This window comes from Salvia splendens, chromosome 2 (assembly GCF_004379255.2).
Source record: "Salvia splendens isolate huo1 chromosome 2, SspV2, whole genome shotgun sequence".
Taxonomy (NCBI): domain Eukaryota; kingdom Viridiplantae; phylum Streptophyta; class Magnoliopsida; order Lamiales; family Lamiaceae; genus Salvia; species Salvia splendens.
In genome coordinates this window covers 2,864,262-2,884,288 of record NC_056033.1, presented here as the reverse complement: position 1 = coordinate 2,884,288, position 20,027 = coordinate 2,864,262, and the positions used below count along the sequence as shown (strand labels likewise).

Below are 20,027 nucleotides of genomic sequence, written 5' to 3'. Positions count from 1 at the left end.
ACTGATTGTGCAGTTTTGCCCCAATCCTCATAACAAATCTCCACCTTGGGACATAACTGGACAATCCATAGATTTCATCCATCTTCCACAATCACTCCAGCTGAATCAGATTCACCAAATCCATGCAATACTTCAACTTAAGTCCGGGCAACACCTTTGTTAGCATATCAGCTGCATTGTGCTCAGTAGCTACCTTTTCAATCTTCACTGAGCCCATTTCAACTTCATCCCTCACAAAATGAAGCTTAACATCCACATGCTTGCTCCTCTCATGGAATGTCTGATGTTTTGACAAACATATGGCACTATTTGAATCACATAATACAGTCACAGCTCCTTGATCAACTCCAAAATCCGAGCAGATTCCTTTCAGCCACATGCTCTCCTTTACGGCCTCAGCCATGGAAATATATTCTGCCTCAGTTGTTGAGAGTGCCACCACAGATTGCAAACTCGACTTCCAACTTACAGCAGCTCCATACATGCAGAAAACATAGCCGGATTGGGACTTCCTTGTGTCAATGTTAGTAGCAAAATCAGAATCACAATATCCCAATAGAGGCTGTGCATCAAAATTCTTACTTCCATCAAACAGTATGCCATAATCCTGAGTACCATTCAGATACCTTAGTATCCATTTTAAAGCATGCCAATGCTCCATACCTGGATCTGCCATGTATCTGCTCACAACACTTATGGCTTGGCTGATGTCTGGCCTTGTACACACCATGGTGTACATGATGCTTCCCACTATGTTTGCATATGGGATTTTATCCATCTCTCTTCTCTGACTATCATCTTTAGGGCACTGATTTACACTGAGCTTAAACTGCTGGCTCAGGGGCACACTCACTGGTTTGCTTTTATCCATCTGAAATTTCTTGATCACATTCCTGATGTAATCTTTCTGAGTTAGCCATATCCTTTTCTTGTCTCTATCCCTTATGATCTCCATTCCAAGGATCTTCTTTGCATCTCCAAGATCCTTCATATCAAATTCAGATTTCAGATCACCTTTCACTAACTCCACCTCTTCCTTATGCTCTGCAGAGATCAGCATATCATCTACATACAATAGTAGATATGCCACAGCAACTCCACCTCTTCTCTTGATGAAGACACAATGATCATACAAAGACTTCTCAAAACCGATCTTATGCATGAACTCATTGAACCTGAGATACCACTGTCTTGAACTTTGTTTTAGACCATACAGGCTTCTTTTCAGCAAACACACCTTTCCTTCATTTCCTGGTTGGACAAAACCAGGAGGCTGCTCCATGTAAATTTTCTCTTCGAGCTCTCCATGAAGAAAGGCTGTTTTGACATCGAGTTGCTGCAATTCCCAATTTCTCTGAGCAACAATGGCAAGTAGAATCCTGATGGAGCTATGCTTTACCACAGGGGAGAATATTTCATTATAATCTACTCCCTCCTTTTGTGTAAAGCCTTTGGCCACCAACCTGGCTTTAAATCTGATTTGATTGTTGTTGAAGGCCTCAATTTTCTTCTTAAAAATCCATTTACAACCAACTGTTTTCTGATCAGTTGGCCTCAACACCAAAATCCATGTGTGATTTTTGTACAAGCTATCAATCTCCTCCTGCATGGCTAATAGCCACTGATCCTTCTCCGGACTCCTTATTGCTTCCTTGTAATTTGAAGGCTCATGATAGTCCATCTCCTCAGCTATGGCCAGTGCATAGTGCATCATATCAAAATCCTGAAATCTGGAAGGGAGCTTGATCCTTCTTCTGGTTCTGTCTCTTGCAACCAGTCTCTGTGGAGTCTTGATGTTACTTTCATGTTCAGAGGATCCACCAACACTGGTTTCTTGTGAATTTCTCACAGTATCTGGTGGACTTCTTACAGCATCAGATGAGGATTCCCTCTGACCCTCCACCTCAAACTCAACAGTCTGAACTTGCTTCATGAAGAAAGGCATTTCAGATTCCCTGAAAATAACATCCCTACTGATGACAACCTTCTTATTCCCTTCCTCACAGCACCATAATCTGTAACCTTTAACTCCAACCTGATAGCCTATCATCACACATCTGAGAGCCCTTGGTTCCAGCTTTCCTTGTTTGATGTGAGCATATGCTCTACACCCAAATGGTCTTAATTTTGAATAGTCTCCATAAGATCCATACCATCTACTATCCGGAGTCTGATTTTCAATGGCAGCAGAGGGGCATTTGTTGATTAAAACAACAACTGTGGAGGCTGCTTCTGCCCAAAATGGTTTTGACATTCCAGATGCTATCAACATGCATCTTACCCTTTCAAGAATGGTTCTATTTATTCTCTCGGCGACCCCATTTTGTTGTGGGTTGTGAGGCACCGTTCTATGCCTTTTAATTCCTTTTCTCTTGCAAAACTCATCAAACTCATGGGACAAAAATTCCAGCCCATTGTCAGTTCTTAGGCATCTCAAAGGCTTCCCCTTTTCTAGCTCAACTGCAGTACACCACTCCTGAAATTTCTTGAAGGTCTCTGACTTTTCTTTCATGATCATTATCCAAACCTTTCTTGAAAAATCATCAACAAATGATAAGAAATACCTGCCTCCTCCAATGCTATTTACTGGTGCAGGACCCCATATGTCACTGTGAACATATTGGAGAGGTTGTGTTGAGTTATGTTTGCCCACTCCATATGGCAGCTTCTTGTTTTTGCCAAGAATGCATTCTTCACACGATCCAATGGCTCTTTGTATCTCTGAATCAGCCATCTGAATAATGCCTTGCTTTACCAGCTGCATCAGCCCAGTGTCCCCCACATGGCCCAGCCTAGCATGCCAATTGATGGTCTTTTGTGTGTTGTTAGCTGTTCCAGCAACTGCCTCAGCTTTCAGATAATAGAGCACATTGTTTCTGACAGCCTTCATGATCATTTGGCCATCCTTTTTGACAAGCATCTCTCCACCAAAGAGAGTCAATTCGTAGCCATTCTTCTCAAGAAGACCCAAGGATATAAGATTCCTTTTAATGGATGGGATGTATCTCACATCAGTGAGAGTTCTGAAAATTCCATTGTCCATCCTCAAACATATGCTCCCAACACCCCTTACATCACACACATGGTCATCTCCCAGCAACACCGAGCCTTCAGATTCCTTTAAATCTTGGAACCAGTCGAGATTGGAGGACATATGGAAACTGCAGCCTGAGTCCATGATCCATAGCCTTGATAATGGGCTATCCTCCACCACATTGAGAGCTCTTGCCTCTTCAATTTCCTCAGTGATAGCTGCTGTACCATCTCCTTTGTGATTTTCAGATTGCTTTTTCTTCCAAGCAAAACAATTTTGCTTGATGTGTCCTGGTTTCTTACACCAGAAGCAGCTTCTAGATTCCTTTTGATCTCCTTCCTTAGATGATCTTGGCTTCCACTTGTCAGATGGGGGTTTCTTGAATTTGAATTGTTTCTTTGAAGTTGCCTTCACATTGAGGCTTTCAGCAGCTTGATCGATTGGCTTGCTGACACATTTCTGCATTGCCTTCAGCTTTAATGCAGAAAATACCTCCTCCAAAGTCACTTTCGAATCCCTTCCAAGAAGTATTGAGTCTTTGAATTGCTCAAAACTCTGAGGCAGAGCATTCAATAACATCAAAGCTTTATCCTCATCTTTCATGGGATCATCCACACCCTCAAGATCATCTATATACTTTCGAAAATCTTCCAGCTGATCCGCCAGATTCTTGGAGTCAGAAAATCTAAAGTTGAACAATCTTTGCTTGAGATGCAACCTATTGGAGATTGACTTCTCCATATATATTTTCTCCAATTTCTCCCACACTCCCGCGGCATCATCCTCTTTCTGAACCTCCCTCAAGACTCTATCGCTGAGGCACAAGACAATCGAGCTATACGCCTTGTATTCCAGTTCTTGACATTTCGCCGCATCCATCCCTTGAATCTCTTTCTTGTCCGTCTTGGATTTCACATAATCCCAGACGCCTTGCTGCATCAGAACAGCTCTCATCTTCAATCTCCACAGGCCGAAATCATTTTCGCCGGTGAATTTCTCAACGTCGAACTTTGCGGTAGACATTGTTGAATTCGTCGTCCTTCTTCGATTCCCACAGACGGCGCCAATTTGTAATGCTATCAGATACGCGACTCAATCTTGTTATCACAACGAGATCGATTCCGGAACGAGAAGAACGAATACTTGATATGAAAATGAATAAGCAAGAAAACAATTCTTGGAGAGTCAATGGAAATCTTGTGTTTTATTTGTGTGGAAGATTACAAAACTCTTGGATGAAAAAATTTTTTCTTTTTCCACAGCTCGGCTCTATTTAACTAACACTTATCTAACAACTAGTTCAAACCTAACGGCTTTCATTTAAAGCTAACTAACTAGTCGCATCCGACGACGTGCATCAGTTAATAACAACTGTCAACTCCGAACTCGTTTAAGTTCGGCCAACACCGAGCACCAACACCGAGCACTGAGCACCGAGCTCAACACCGAACATTGAGCACCGAGCTCAACACCGAACATTGAGTTCGGTTAATCCCTGAGCACGACTACAAACTCGACCAATCACCGAGCATGATTGCAGTTCGTCAGATCACTGAACAGCATATCGGTCCCTAATCGCCGAACAGTATATTGGTAACCGAACTGAACTGATTGTGCAGTTTTGCCCCAATCCTCATAACAATTTATTTCACTCCGAAATATGAGAATTGTGGTTATCTTCTTCACCATGTAAATTCTCTTTTAACACTTGAAATTTTAGACAAGAATTTTATTTTAGAGATTGTAGTATACGTGATTCGGTTCGCTGAATTCAAACCATACACCGAGGTGGGGTAATTGTTTTATGCAATTATTTTATATAATTAATAAAAAAAATTGTGCTAGAAGTTGACTCTATAAATATTTCCACTCTAACACAATTTTTTTTAAATTGCGTGCCTAAAAGAAATGTCTCCACTACTATAAAAAGGAGGAAGTGGTAATAAACTCACTTTATGTAAGACCTAAAATTCATAGGGGAGTATCATCTAGTAAAAATTCCCTCAAGCATGGATTCAATTTGTTTGAGGAAGTAATACCATAAATAAAGCATTAGAAGTGACCATTATTCCTAAGTTAGCTCAAGAACATTAGTTTTTAATGTAAACATGTGTCGATACAAATGTTCGTATAATGTAGCATCATGGATAAAATCACTTTGTTGATGAATATTAGATTTCAAGAAATTAAATGGAATAAAATTTGATAGTGGTTAGGGGTAGGTAGCGATGAAGACAAGTTGGACATCCCTATCAAAGGTTGGCCTTTGTGATGATATTGCTTTAGGGAGTAATACAAAAAATGGGTCCTTTTTGGTTTTATTAAATGATATTTTTGCAAATGGATTTGTGTGTAATTTGTATGGTGTGGCAGCTTTATTACACGTTATAATAGTTTGGTTGGTGAGTGTGACTTGGTCATGTTCATGTTCATGTTCATGCCCATGCGTACTAGCAAGTGCAAATATGGGCCCACGCATCACATACAATATGGTAAAGATTAGTCGAGAATGATAAAAATTTTGTGGAAATTAAGAATGACACATAGATACAAATTACGAATTTATAAGTATGTTAAAATAACATAATCACTGTGCAAAGATGATATGCATAAATCGATAAATATTCTTATATGTCAAAGTATTCACAAGATTATTATGTATGGAAGTTTGTACCTTGAAAGACATCTGATTATATTGGAACGAGATAGAAAAAATTAGAACAATCACTACACAAGTATGGCGCACATTACATACACTATTCATTTTCTCCTTTCTTGTTTAGAAAATAAAATGTAAATATCGAAAACTAGTTCTTAATAGAGTGTGTAACACGCGACGTCATTGATCTAAGATTCTGCAACGATACGTGACGTTCACGCCCACAACTTTGCTACAAAACTTGTTACATATTGTATAGAAGATTCTGCAACGTTGTGTTACACCTTATACCACACACTATATGCAATTTTTATACAATATTGCATATGTCTTTAGTTATCACCTATTTGACACAAAAGTAATACTTAAACAAGCACAATGAACGTATGAAAGTTATAATTATAAATATATTAAAATCACAAAGTAAAATTAGGTGGGGTGCTTAGTTTTGGTCATCTACTTAGAAGAAACATACAAAGTACAAACTAACCTGCCCTCTAATTGAGTTGGTGGGACTTTGTGGGGTTGCATGATAATCCTAAAATTGATAATTGACATTTTATCTTTGTTTATTTAGGTTTCAACTGATTTGACTATGTTGATATCGCGTTACTACTTTTTTATTAAATTGCATCAAACAGTTATCAACGGGAATTTTTTATTTCGCACTAGATTTATGTAAAAATGTGACTTTAAGTGGGAGCAAACTAACCTTAACTAATCAATATTGCCAAAGCAAGCAACAATTATTGTTGTTCTTTTTATTATTAATATTTCCAACTAACCATAAACTTAATATCGACAAATGTGTGATTATCTATTTTGTCTCATTTCGTGAAAAAAATATTTTATTTATAGTATTCAATAAATAAATAGTAAATCAGAAAGATCTGAAATATAAGCATGGTTGAACATAGAGACCTACCAAAAATTACTTTTTCTATTACTGTATATTTTTATATAAATTAAGCATTTTTAATTTTAAATTAGTGGTGAAAGAATATTTTATTATGATTAAGTATAAGGTTTGCGGGTTTGGTGTGGGTTGGTTAAGAGTTGGGTATGGGCCGAAGGCTTAAACATTTATGATTTCTTTTCTCTCGAAAAAATTAATTATGATTATAAGTGGTGCAAACAAAAGAGTGGTCAAATAGATTTTGTACCATTTCAGCTGAATATAATCTATAAAGAAAAAAACAAAGACAAAAGTAGCATATCTCATTAAATGAATTGAGCTCAAAGAGTTCAAAACCACGGCCCAAGCCCAATAAATCATATAGGAGGAAAAGGGAATTTTGATATTAATTATTAAGTGAGGTATTTAAAATTGAAATTAAAGAAATAGAAAAAAGGCTGTTTTCAAATCATTGGCTTTTAAACAATTTAAAATTTTCTTTTAAAAAAATACTACCTCCGGCCTTGAACAATAGAAACATTTGAAACAACACATGTTTTTATACACAATTGTTAAAATAAGAGATAATAATTGGTAAAGCAAGAGAGATAAAAAAATGGATAAAGTAAGAGAGAGGAAGAGAAAAAGTCGGTGAAATAGTGTTAGTGGATTGTGGGGTCCAATTCCAAAATAGAAAATTTAGAAAAAAAAGTACATATTTTTAAAGAACGGACAAAAATGAAAATAGTTTCTATTTCTAAGTGCGGAGGTAGTACGATTTTTGGATATTGAAAAAATGTCATGTGTCGTCTACTAATTAGAAGACACTACTCGTGCGTGCTCATTTATGAGCTGATGGGCACGACGTTGCTGATGCGCTTAGCTTTAGAACGATCGGGCCGGGCCGAACCCAAACCTGGTCAAAATTAGTTAGTTGGATCATGGTCAAATCTCAAACATTTAGTCCAGCTTATGCAAGCCATGACATGAGCTTGTTTTAATGGAATATTCTTAAGCATATTATAAAATTATGAAATCCTCTAATTTATAATCTTGCACTATACTGAAACTATAGCAAAGAGAAAAGAGGAGAGCAAAAATGTTGGGGCCTCACTGCACAGAAAATCCCCCAAGTCTGAGTTCAACATGTGGAGCAGGAAATATTCAAGAAATTGGAGGCCTTCAAACTTATGTAGCAGGAGATCAAAACTCCAAGCTTGCTATTCTTCTAGCTGCTGATGCCTTTGGTAATTAACAACAACATTTTCAACCAATTTCTTCATGGATCAACAGTTGACTTTTTTTTCATTTTTTTTGAGTGTAGGATATGAAGCTCCAAAGTTGAGGTATAACTTCTAAACTTTCTTGATTGTTGAGTAATTATATCTTGATTTTGTTTTCATATTTCTTGATTGAGTCAGTCTGAAAAGTATGTTCTATCAAAATCACATTTCAAATTTTCTTGATTTCACTGTATATGCTTTTATTGTTATGCTTATCATATTCTATTAAAATATCAAGTGATTTGGTACTTTCTTCTTCAAAAAGATTAATTTGGTAGTTCAATTCAGTGATGAAGACAGGCAACATTGGACTTGGGAGGTGTTTATTTTGGGTGATGACTTAAATAGATAAAATAATTTGGGCTAATTCATCAAATATTTTGATGAACTGAATAATTTTGTGATTACATTAGTACTATTGGATCTGTCCTAACAAAGATTGTCCAAACTAAACTCCACCTCTTGTAAAATGTAGGAGCCTAGCTGACAAAATTGCAGCTCTAGGTTTCTTAGTTGTGGTTCCTGACCTCTTCAACGGCGATCCATTCAGCTTCGAGAAGCCACGAGAAGCCTGGTCGACTGCTCACACCCCGGTTCGCAATCTTGCCTTCCTTCCTTTTCTCCATCACTAGACATCTAGTTAGGCCAGTTGTGAAGTGGAAAGATGACTCTTTAGCCCGTTGGCTAATAATCGCATCATGCTATCTCCACATTTTAGGAGAAAGGGTGTGAGGATGCCAAGAATGTGGTTGAAGCTTTGAGAAGCAGAGGTGTGGTGAAAGTAGGCGCTGCCGGTTTCTGTTGGGGAGGTAGCAACACTCTCTTGACCTCATTGCCTCGGACCTTTTCGTTCTATTCCTTAACTAACATGGTTGGTGCTTGTATTGTAGGAATGGCTGTGGTGAGACTAGCAAAATATGATTGCATAGATGCTGCAGTTTTGTTGCATCCTGGCCCTATTACACAAGACCAAATAAATGGTGCAAAATTTTGATTTACCTATATTCAAGTTTGATTGATTATTGACATACTGTGTTATAACCTATGATTGAAAATTTAGAGGTGAAATGTCCAATTGCAATCTTGGGAGCAGAGATTGACAACTATGCACCACCTGAGCTGTTGAAGCAGTTAGGAGAGGTTTTAGCAGAAAAATCTGAGGCAAGAATGGTTATTCATTTCAGACAGTTATTTTAAGCCTTGTTTAATTAGCAGCTGATAATTAAGGATGTGAATGTTGTGTAGGTTGATAGCTATGTGAAGATATTTCCTGGTGTCGGGCACGGATGGAGTGTGCGGTACGAGGACAACGACGAATTTGGTGTGAAGAGTGCTGAGGAATCTCATGTGGATTTGATGAACTGGTTTACCAAATACATCAAGTAAAGATGTTGGTTCAAGTTCAAACATGTGTGTTTTTATGTTATTTTGTTTCTTGTTGAGTGGTTTTTATTGTTTTCTGAAAATCTTAAAGATGGTGTGTTTAATGTTATGGTTTATGTTCTTGTGGAAAGGTTATGCTAGAAACCTTCTTTATAATAAAAATACAATACTATATATTTATTCAACGAAGTGATTGATTTTTTATGATCAAAGTGCTCTAAATTATTCATAATTTTTATTATAAGATCAAGATGTGATTTTATTTTAGTCAAAGTGGCAATGGTGCATAAAGTAAAACGTATAGCTACAATTTTGAAAATATAAAATTCTGGTCAATTTTAAGTAAATAGATTGTTCTAATTAAATAGAGCTGTAATTACAAAAAAAAGGGTTCATGTTCATTAAAAATAAGAGGTCCACCCTTTTGATTGTTTTAAAGTATCCAATATAGTTTAAGAGACTTGACAAAAACTTAGGTGCCCTCTCTTTTAAACCTATAAATTACTTGGTTCATCTTGAAACTCAAGAATAAAAAGTAAGTACTATTCAAAACGAAAAAACCAAACTGGAGTAAATCAACCACATTAAACCTATAAATTAATTGTACTACTATATTTTAGCAAATCGTCATTCTGAGTTTGTATATCATAAGAGACATCGTTACTTTATACATTAACTTTCAAAAATTTAAATCAAAACAAACCCAAACATATATTTTGTTTTTCGGACGTCCATAAAATTAAATTTTTTTATCCATGGATATTACTATTATTAAGCAATTGATCACACCCCTTATTATTAATTACCAACTAATATGTGAATCTATTTTCATTATTTATAATATTCTTACAATATACTCACTTATAATATATTTAAAAATTTGTGTTACATTTTTCTATGAATATTTTTTATTGACGGTTAAATCAGAATTATTGATTCGATTTAAATTAGATCAGTAGTTTCAGTTTTGGAACTATAACTAATTCACATAGGTTGAACAGTATCCGCTATACATGATCTATGAATATGATTCAGATTCAAGAACTTTAAAATTGTAACTGGCTATTAATTGCCCATTTTAATCCAGGATTAAGAAAAACTGGAAAACCGAACGTTGAAAATTGAAAGGAAAATGGAACAAATCGTCTATTTTGAATTGAAACGAAATCAATTCAAAATTTAAGCTATTGATTCGTTTGTTGGGTTGGTTACTAATCTACTACCTTTTTTAAACAATAACCGTTTGATCCTAAAATAAATTGATGGTCTATATTCATAAAGCAAATTATCATGCATTACGAGTCAAAACGATCGATAAGTGGAGAAAAAATAAAATACTAGATAATTGAAGCAAAAACATATATACTTGAAAATAGAATAAAGTAAGGCATACATTATATTTACCTTTGTCTCATCACAAGTTATTTATAGTAAGTAGTATTTTTTTGCATCAATTTCTATTTTAAGCAAAAAAACCACTAATTTACTCTTTATACTTTATTCTTATTCTTATTCTTATTCTTATTCTTATTTTATTAGTAGTAGTATCATTTTCTTTTCTACTATTCTATTTTTTCTCCACTTAATACAATAAATATGAATTTTTTTAATTCTTATAGAAAAAATCCATCACTTATTATAGTAGAACAATGGAATAATTTTTTGAATAGAAAAATAATTAAAGACCAAAAAGACATACTCCAAAAACTGAGTTGTTGGATTTGCTGTTTTTGCGTAGAAAATTAATTGAAGACCAAAAAAGATATACTAGTACTCCTAAAACTGAGTTGTTGGAGTTGCTGGTATGTATATAGTCCACGTCTGCTGTCTGCCCCATCCTTTTATCCCACGATAATTATTACTCTTTTCCATTCCGATCTATCCCATAATAATTATCACACTTCATTTTTACCATAAATGGTAAGTAGGTCTCACATTCTATTAACTCATTTTACTCACATTTTATTATAAAATAAATATAAAAAAGTGGATTTCACATTCTAATAACTTTTCCAATCAATTTTTCTTTACATTTAGTAAAACCTATGCCCACAATAAGAGTGACAATTATTGTGGGATGGAGGGGTAGATAATATTTGAAATGACACAGATTTTAATACATCATTAATAAAGTAAAAAAAGATAGAAAGAAAAATGATTAGGATATTGTTAGTGAAGAATGAGATCCACCTAATTAGAGAGGAATTTTTTTTTCAAATTAAATTGAATTATTTTTACTGTACATCCCAAAATATCAAATGTAGTCTATTTTTAAGGGACAAAGGGAGTACAATTTTAGAAGAGTCATATTTAAAGATAGTACTCCACGTGTCCCAACTAAGTTGAGTCGTATTCATTTTTAGGATGATCCAACTAAGTTGAATCGTATTCATAATTTAAGTCATTTCATTTTTTGATAAGAAAACAAAACATCCAATTACTCTATCTTTATCTTTTCTATTTTATTCCTCCCTTTTACTTTCACGACAACGTTTTAATTTCCATGCCTAAATGTTTTGACTCAATTTAGGTAAAAAACAAAGAATAACTCTTTAAATAATCTTATTTTGGGAACCGACACAGTGAAAAGAATCAAGAAATCCAATATGTCGGGAGCTCAGTGTTGTGAGAATCCACCAGCTCTAAACTCAGCCAGTGGAAATGGGAAAGTTGAAGAATTTGGAGGCCTTAGCTCTTACATTTCTGGCCCTGCTAATTCCAAGGCTGCTGTCATTTTGATCTCAGATGTTTTTGGTAATAATAATAATAATAAGATACCTCTGCTTTTCTTGATTTGTAATTTTGTAAAGTTTCCATCTATTTTTCTTTTCCAATCATGTTTGTGTTGAGTCAACTAGTTTTTTTTTTTGCTATTCCACTATGCACTTTTGTGTTTTCTTGCAAGCAAACAAGATGTCCTTTATGAGGTGGTGGCTTTGTATTTTTAATTAGTTCTTTTTCAATGGGATTTTGAACTTTGGTTCTAAATATTGATTAGGTTCTTGAATAGTTAGTGGTATATTGAGAGGGATTTCATGTGTTTGGTTCCAATATTCCAACATAAGGGTTTGTGCATATCATTGAGAGAGATAACCTCTTAAGTTGAGGTTATCTACTGTGAATATGAACAAACTTAGCATTGATATTGTTTTATTTAGCTTACTCATTTGGTTGTTATGTACAGGATATGAAGCTCCACATTTGAGGTACTTTTCTAGATTTTGCATTATGTGAAATTTCCAACTTGTAACTAACTCATGATAACATGGCTATTGGCTTCTTATCTCATAATGTGGGGTATATATAGGAAGATTGCAGACAAAGTCGGGGCTGCTGGATTTCGTGGCGTGGTGCCAGATTTCTTCCACGGAGATCCCTACGTACCAGATCAGAAGCCGATCACTGAATGGCTTAAAGATCATGGACCAGTCAGTTAGTTAGCCTTTTTCTATCTAGAGCCGATCAATCTGGATTGGAATTTTATTACATAACATTACTTCCACTTTAACAGGATCAAGGGTTTGAAGATGCAAAACCAGTTATTGAAGCCCTGAAAAGCAAAGGGATCACCAAGATTGGAGGTGTTGGCTTCTGCTGGGGAGGTTACTTAATTACTACATCTTATTCAGTTGCTGCTACATCTTAATAATTATTCATATTTTGATGAATTTATGACTTCAGCCAAGGTGGTTGTGGAGCTGTCGAAGCATCCTTACATCCAAGCCGCGGTGCTCATACATCCTTCCTTCGTCTCATTAGAAGATATTCAGGGTAAATTATCTTGTGTCATAATTAACGGATGAGGAAACAGCAGTGAGCAGTCCTTCCTGTTAACCCACAATAATTCTACATTGTCGATCTCAGGAGTGAAGGTCCCATTATCTTTACTTGCAGCTGAGCTTGACGATATGTGTCCACCAGAGCTTGTCAAGCAATTCGAAGCTGCCTTAAACGCAAATCCTGAGGTGAAAATTAAAGCTCGAGTCCTTTTGCATTTCATTTGCGTTAGTGTTTCTACTCTTCTTGCAATTCCGTAACACATCAAATAAAGCCAGCCTTCTCAAACATTAAAAAATGATTATGTATGTTCATACCATGTGATCTTGATAGTGCAGGTGGATAGCTTTGTGAAGATATTCAGTGGGTGCTCACACGGGTGGACTGTGAGGTACAATGACGAAGACGAAGAGGGCGTGAAGAAGGCTGAGGAGGCTCAGAAAGACATGCTGGATTGGTTTGTTAAGTATCTCAACTGAAATTGAAATTGGTTCACCTCTCTCGATTCTTATGTACCAATGGCAATAAAACTGTGGGGCTGAGGTCTTGTGGATGAGTATTTGACTATTTGTTTATCAAATCTGGAGTATGTGTAACGCAAACAAAACCAAGTACTCCGAACCCGAACCCGAACCCGAACCCGAACCCGAACCCTATAAATAAATCGCCTATTTTTAATCAAAACGAACTATTATCAATTCAAAAATTTTAGCTATTCATTTGTTTCTTAGCCTATTTACTGTTCTACTTTTTTTTAAATGATATACTCCATATTACTCTCTCCATCCTTAATTAAGTTTAGTCACTTCTTTTGGACACCGAGATTAAGAAATAGTATCGAATGAGTTAAATGATGGAGTAATAAAATAAAAAAATAAAAGAGAGTAAAGTAGATGATGAAGCAAAATAAGAGTGATTAGATGTTTTATTTTTTATCAGAAAAGGAAATGACTCAACTTTGTTGGAACGTCATAAAAAAAATATGACTCAACTTAATTGGGACGGGGGAGTATTTTCCTCGTCTCACCACAAGTTATTTACATATTTTTTTATTATCAATTTATGTTTTTGGCATAAAAAAAAAACCACTCATTTAGTCTTTATATCCTAGTGGTATATTTTTATTCTCATGTTATTTTCATTTTCCTTTTTTGTTGTATTTTTTTCACTTAAATATTATTATTTTTAATTCTTATGATAAAAAAAATCCAGAACAATTGAATAAGTTTTTGCATAGAAAAATAACAAAAGACCAAGAAAAGATATACTCCAAAAACTGAGTAGTTGGATTTGCTGTTTTTGCATAGAAAAATAATTGAAGACCAAAAAAGATAAGATCGTAACACTGATTTGTTGAATTTGCTGGTAGATATATATTCCACGTCTACCCCTTCAAATAATTTCTTAGGGCATCCACAATAATGGACGAGAGCGACCGGCGAACCGCTCGTCCGTCGCGCTCGTCCACTATTGTAACCGTCGAGAGGCTCGCGGACGAGCTGAGCGGACGACCCCTCGTCCGTCGTATATCCCGCTCGTCCATCAGCTCGTCCGCCGTTTTGTCCGCTATTGCAAGCACCCGACGGACGAGCGCACGGACGAGCAATTTTTTTATTTAAAAAAAAAACTATATTGTATTAACGAGTTTTTCTTCTTCAACTACATTTCTCGACATCCCGAAATGGCTAGGGGTAGTGGTGGTGCGGATGGTAGTGGTGCGGGTGGCAGTGGTAGTGGTGCGGGCGGTGGTGGCTGGGATAGTGAAGCATCGCGGCAAATCCGCGAACAGATACGGGCGTATATGTCCGCTGAGATAAACCGCATGATGAGGGCGGTCTCGCAGCAGCATCAACAGCCGGCGATACCTCGCCCCATCCAGCATTGAGTTGTAGTACCGCGGGACCACGTCGCGCACACCAACGGTTGTTTGAGGATTATTTCAGCGAGCAGCCGCGGTTTGGGGACAACTTCTTCCGGCGGCGTTTTAGGATGCACCGAGATCTATTTATGCGTATCGTGAATGCTTTAGAGCGTCAGTACAAGTACTTCCGGATCAGGAGGGATGCGAGTGGCAGACCCGGACACACGCCTATACAGAAGTGCAATACTGCAATTAGGCAGTTGGCTTACGGAGGCGCGACCGACATGTTCGAACGAGTACCTCTATATCGGCGAGACCACTGCCTGCGAATGTCTCCAGTATTTTTGTCAGAGCGTCATTCAAATATTCGGGGAGACGTACCTGCGGAAGCCTACCCCCCAAGACTGTCAGGAACTGATGGATATGCACGGGACGATGCACAGGTTTCCTAGGATGTTGGGCAGTATAGATTGCATGCATTGGGAGTGGAAGAACTTCCCTACCGTCTGGAAGGGTCACTACACGACCGGCTTCAAAGGCAAGAATCCGATGATGATCCTCGAAGCCGTAGCTGACTACCGGCTTTGGATTTGGCATGCACATTTTGGGGTAGCCGGAGGGAACAACGATGTCAACGTCCTCCAGTCGTCGCCCATTTTCAACGAGCAGTGCCAGGGCGTTGGTCCGACCATCAGTTTTGTCGCCAACGACAACCAGCATCATATGGGCTACTATTTGGCTGATGAGATATACCCTTGGTGGCCCGTCTTTGTGAAGACGATCAGATGTCCACTCGAAGATAAGAAGGTCTACTTTGCGAGCCGACAGAAGGTAGTGCGCAAGGATATGGAGCGGGCATTTGGTGTGCTCCACGCTCGATGGGCAGCGGTGAAGGGTCTAACCCGTTTGTGGTATGACGACTGCATTGCTGATATCATGTACGCGTGTATTATCATGCACAACATGATTGTCGAACAAGAAGGTCCAGAACTGATTGATTGGACCAATGAAGATGCCGCCGGGCCAAGCCTCGGCGTGGCCACCGCCAATGTACGCATGAGGATACCTCATGATGACGTCGGCCGGCTCCAAGCCCATGCCGACATGCGCCAACAAGAAGCCCATATTCGACTCCAACAGGATATAATTGAAGAGTTGTGGGTGCGGAAGAATGCACATTGATATTTATGATGTAATTGTTTTTTTTAATTATATATTTTTAATGTTTTTAATTTATAATGAAATTATGATTGCATTTTCCTCCTATTCGTGTCGAATTTTGAATTTCGTATTAAATTTCGTATAAAAATGTGAAATTGTGTTGTTGGAAAGTCCCAGTGCTTGTCCTAGTGGTAGTCCAAAATTGTGCAGTGGGAAGTCCTAGTGATGTGGCAGTGGGGTGGGAAGTCCTTATAACGTAGCATGAGGTGTTTTTGAGAAGTTCTAGTGCTACTCCGTGGGGAAGTCCTTGTTATTGTGGATGCTCTTAGAGCATCTGCAATGACGGACTTCGCCGCGGAATTCCCACGGATTTGCCGGAATTCTGTGGCGGACGTCCGCCATTATGCACGAATGACGCAGATACGGAATTCAGCTGAGGACGTCGCAGTTCCGCGGCCTTCCGTGGAATTCCGCAGGGACGTCCGCCATTGCGTCGACTCCCGCGGAATTCCGATTTATTTATTTATTTTTTAATTATTGAAATGTATTTTTTTAAAAATTTGGTGAAATGTTCTTTTCTTTTTTAATGGAATTTTTTCCCTATTTGTGTCGGAATTTTAATTCCGTAACTTGTTTACTTCCGGAAATTGGTTAATTTGTGAATTTGTGATTTTTTTTAATGTGAGAATTCCGTCGGGAATTCCGCAGGGAATTTCATCACTGTGCAGTGGAAAGTCCTTATGACGTGATAGAGCAGTGGGAAGTCCTTATGATGTGGCCGTGAGAATTCTGCGGGGAAGGGCGCTGGGACATCCGCACCACTGCGGAAACCCTTAAAGATAGTTTGGAGTAACTCTTCAAATAATCATATTTTGGGAACCGATACAGTGGAAACCCTTAAAGATAGTTTGGAGTAACTCTTCAAATAATCATATTTTGGGAACCGATACAGTGAAAAGAATCTCAAGAAGTCCAATATGTCGGGAGCTCAGTGTTGTGAGAATCCACCAACTCTAAACTCAGCCAGTGGAAATGGGAAAGTTGAACAATTTGGAGGCCTTAGCTCTTACATTTCTGGCCCTGCTAATTCCATCGCTGCTGTCGTTTTGATCTCTGATGTTTATGGTAAATTCATAATAACAATATACCACTGCTTTTCTTGATTTGGGATTTTGTAAAGTTTCTATCTTTTTTTCCCAATCATGTTTGTGTTGAGTCAACGGGCTTTTTTTTTGCTATTCCACTATGCCCTTTTGTGTTTTATTGCTACCAAACATGATGTTCTTTATGATGTTTTGTTTGGGTATGTGTTGATTTAGGATTGGAGGTGAGTTTCTTGTTTAGGGCTCATTTTTTGGTTTTGGTGAATTATAGTGAGGTGGTGCTTTGAATTTTTAGCAAGTCTTTGATTCTAAATATTGATTAGGTTCTTGAATAGTTAGTGTTATTCTGTTAAATATTGAGAGGGATTTCATGTGTTTAGGTCCAACATTCTAACAAAAGGGTTTCTACATATCAATGAGAGAGATAACCCCTTACATGGTCATTTACTTAAATTGATGTTACCTACTGTGAATATTAACAAATTTCTTTTTATTAGGAAACTTAGCATTGATTTTTTATTTAGCTTACTCATTTGGTTGTTATGTGCAGGATATGAAGCTCCAAGTTTGAGGTAATCACTAATTAGTTTTGTAGATTTTGCATTATGCCAAATTTCCAACTTGTAAACAACTCATGCTTCTTTTCTTGATAACATGGTTATTGGCTTCTTATCTCTTAATGTGGCATTTCAATGATATAGGAAGATTGCAGACAAAGTCGGGGCTGCTGGATTTCGTGCCGTGGTGCCAGATTTCTTCCACGGAGATCCCTACGTACCAGATCAGAAGCCGATCACTGAATGGCTTAAAGATCATGGACCAGTCAGTTTGCTTTTTAATGTCTAGAGTCGATCGATCAGCCTTCGTTTTTTGTAGGGTTGAAATTTAATTACATAAAAAACTCTTATAGGATCAGGGATTTGAAAATGCAAAACCAGTTATTGAAGCTCTGAAAAGCAAAGGGATAACCAAGATTGGAGCTGTTGGCTTCTGCTGGGGAGGTTATTTTTTTTTACATCTTATTCATATTTTGTTGACTTTCATGAATTTATGACCCGGGATTTTGTTTCAGCCAAGGTGGTTGTGGAGCTGTCGAAGCATCCTTACATCCAAGCCGCGGTGATCATACATCCTTCCTTCGTCTCATTAGAAGATATTCAGGGTAAATTATCTTGTGTCATACTTAAAAATATTGAAGTGGCGAGTGTAACGGATGAAGAAAAAAACATGAGCAATCCCGTTAACCGACAATAATTCTACATTTTCTCAGGAGTGAAGGTCCCATTAGCTTTACTTGCATCTGAGATTGACAATATGTGTCCACCAGAGGTTGCCAAACAATTCGAAGCTGCCTTAAACGCTAAGCCTGATGTAAAAAGCTCGACTCTTTTTGCAGTTCATTTGCATTTGTGTAGTTACTCTTCTTGGAATTCCTTAAGACATAAATAGAGCCTTCTCAGACATTAAGGCTGCTGCATAAAATGGAAGGGGAGCTAATGATTATGATTTATGTATGTTCATATATTATAAATATCACAAGTTACTCACTCTGTATCCAATTGTGGTGATCTTGATTGTGCAGGTGGATAGCTTTGTGAAGATATTCGCGGGGTGTTCACACGGGTGGTCCGTGAGGTACAAAGACGAAGACGAAGGGGCCGTGAAGAGTGCTGAGGAGGCTCACAGAGACATGCTGGATTGGTTTGTTAAGTATGTCAAGTGAATTTGGTTCACTATTTTATTGCTTCTCTTTCTCTGTTGCTAGTAGCTTTTGTAATACTTATACCAATAAAACTGTGGGGCAAATAATGGCTACTACTATTTGTGTATGAACTATATGTGTAATGCAAAACCAAGTTAAATTGGGGAAGCAAAATTGTCAAAATGGCCATTTATGAAATCTATTTTCCTTCTTTCTCATTTATTAATTTATACTCTAAAAATTACTCCTTAGTTATACTTTAAATAATTAATATTTTAAAACACTACACGAAAATAATATACAAAGTATGTTAGTTTTGGTCATAAATAATACTTCATCCGTCTCATAAAAATAGGTCATTTGGGTTTGACATGAGTTTTAATGTGTAATTGGTAAAGTGAGAGAGAAAGGAGAAAAATGTAACCATAAATGGATATGACTATTTGAATGGGACGGACGAATAGGGAAATATGACCTATTTCTATGGGACGGAGGGAGTATATTTTGGTCTAAAATTAATCATCCTTTAAAATACGTTTGATTTTAAGTTTTAAGTGGAATTATTAATTTTAGACCAAAATATATTGTTATGGACCTAAAGGTAACAAATTGATGTATATGACTAAAAAATATTTAGATCAAAATGCAGATGAGCAATTTTAGAATTTAATCTTTAAAATGTATAGTCATATTTGGCGACTGGCTTCATTTCCGTATTTTGACCGATGCAGAGGAATTTTTTGGAGTTTAAAAAAAATCATATTGGCGACTGGCTTAATTTCCATAATTTTAGTGTCTTTAAAGTAAGTCGTTATTTTCTGTTGAAATGGAGAAATCAATTAATTGGAATGGAGAAATCAATTAATTGGAGAACAAAAAATCAAGAGATGAAGTTATGGCAAGAATAAATAAGGGAATCAATTAAAGATTATGTAAAATCAAATAAAAAGGATATTAGTATAATTAGAATATATTTTTCATGTATAGCTAGAATTAGAGCCTATAAAGGTGGTGTAACCATTGAGAGAAATAACCCAACTCAATCACAATGTAGTCTTTAAAGTTCTCCCCGTCTTTTACTTTCTGCAATAATATTTTATTTTCCGCATTATATTTTCTAACATGGTATGAGAGCAGGTTCGATCACGTGGATCGATCGTCTCTATAGT

General features: G+C 36.9%; 3 protein-coding genes across 4 annotated transcripts; all 3 read left to right on the top strand.

The window, feature by feature from the left end:
- Window positions 1–7,646: 7,646 nt before the first annotated feature.
- LOC121763545 (endo-1,3;1,4-beta-D-glucanase-like) lies at window positions 7,647–9,439 on the top strand. The gene is made up of 7 exons (XM_042159587.1): window positions 7,647–7,835; window positions 7,913–7,934; window positions 8,347–8,464; window positions 8,590–8,680; window positions 8,762–8,851; window positions 8,932–9,032; window positions 9,117–9,439. Exons 1-7 carry the CDS (start codon window positions 7,688–7,690, stop codon window positions 9,255–9,257), a joined length of 711 nt encoding a protein of 236 aa, XP_042015521.1. The 5' UTR covers window positions 7,647–7,687; the 3' UTR covers window positions 9,258–9,439.
- A 2,339-nt stretch (window positions 9,440–11,778) lies between these two features.
- LOC121765011 (endo-1,3;1,4-beta-D-glucanase-like) lies at window positions 11,779–13,611 on the top strand. Of its 2 annotated transcripts, none has more exons than XM_042161054.1 (7): window positions 11,779–12,008; window positions 12,439–12,460; window positions 12,562–12,682; window positions 12,766–12,856; window positions 12,936–13,025; window positions 13,149–13,219; window positions 13,370–13,611. In XM_042161054.1, the coding sequence occupies exons 1-7, from the start codon at window positions 11,861–11,863 to the stop codon at window positions 13,508–13,510; spliced, it is 684 nt and encodes a 227-aa protein (XP_042016988.1). In that variant the 5' UTR covers window positions 11,779–11,860; the 3' UTR covers window positions 13,511–13,611. The 2 variants fall into 2 exon arrangements, with proteins under 2 accessions (XP_042016988.1, XP_042016981.1); XM_042161047.1 differs by having other exon boundaries at window positions 11,787–12,008; window positions 13,119–13,219.
- A 3,254-nt stretch (window positions 13,612–16,865) lies between these two features.
- Window positions 16,866–19,026, top strand: LOC121783569 (endo-1,3;1,4-beta-D-glucanase-like). The gene is made up of 7 exons (XM_042181686.1): window positions 16,866–17,178; window positions 17,707–17,728; window positions 17,858–17,978; window positions 18,067–18,157; window positions 18,229–18,318; window positions 18,427–18,527; window positions 18,739–19,026. The coding sequence occupies exons 1-7, from the start codon at window positions 17,031–17,033 to the stop codon at window positions 18,877–18,879; spliced, it is 714 nt and encodes a 237-aa protein (XP_042037620.1). The 5' UTR covers window positions 16,866–17,030; the 3' UTR covers window positions 18,880–19,026.
- Window positions 19,027–20,027: the final 1,001 nt, after the last annotated feature.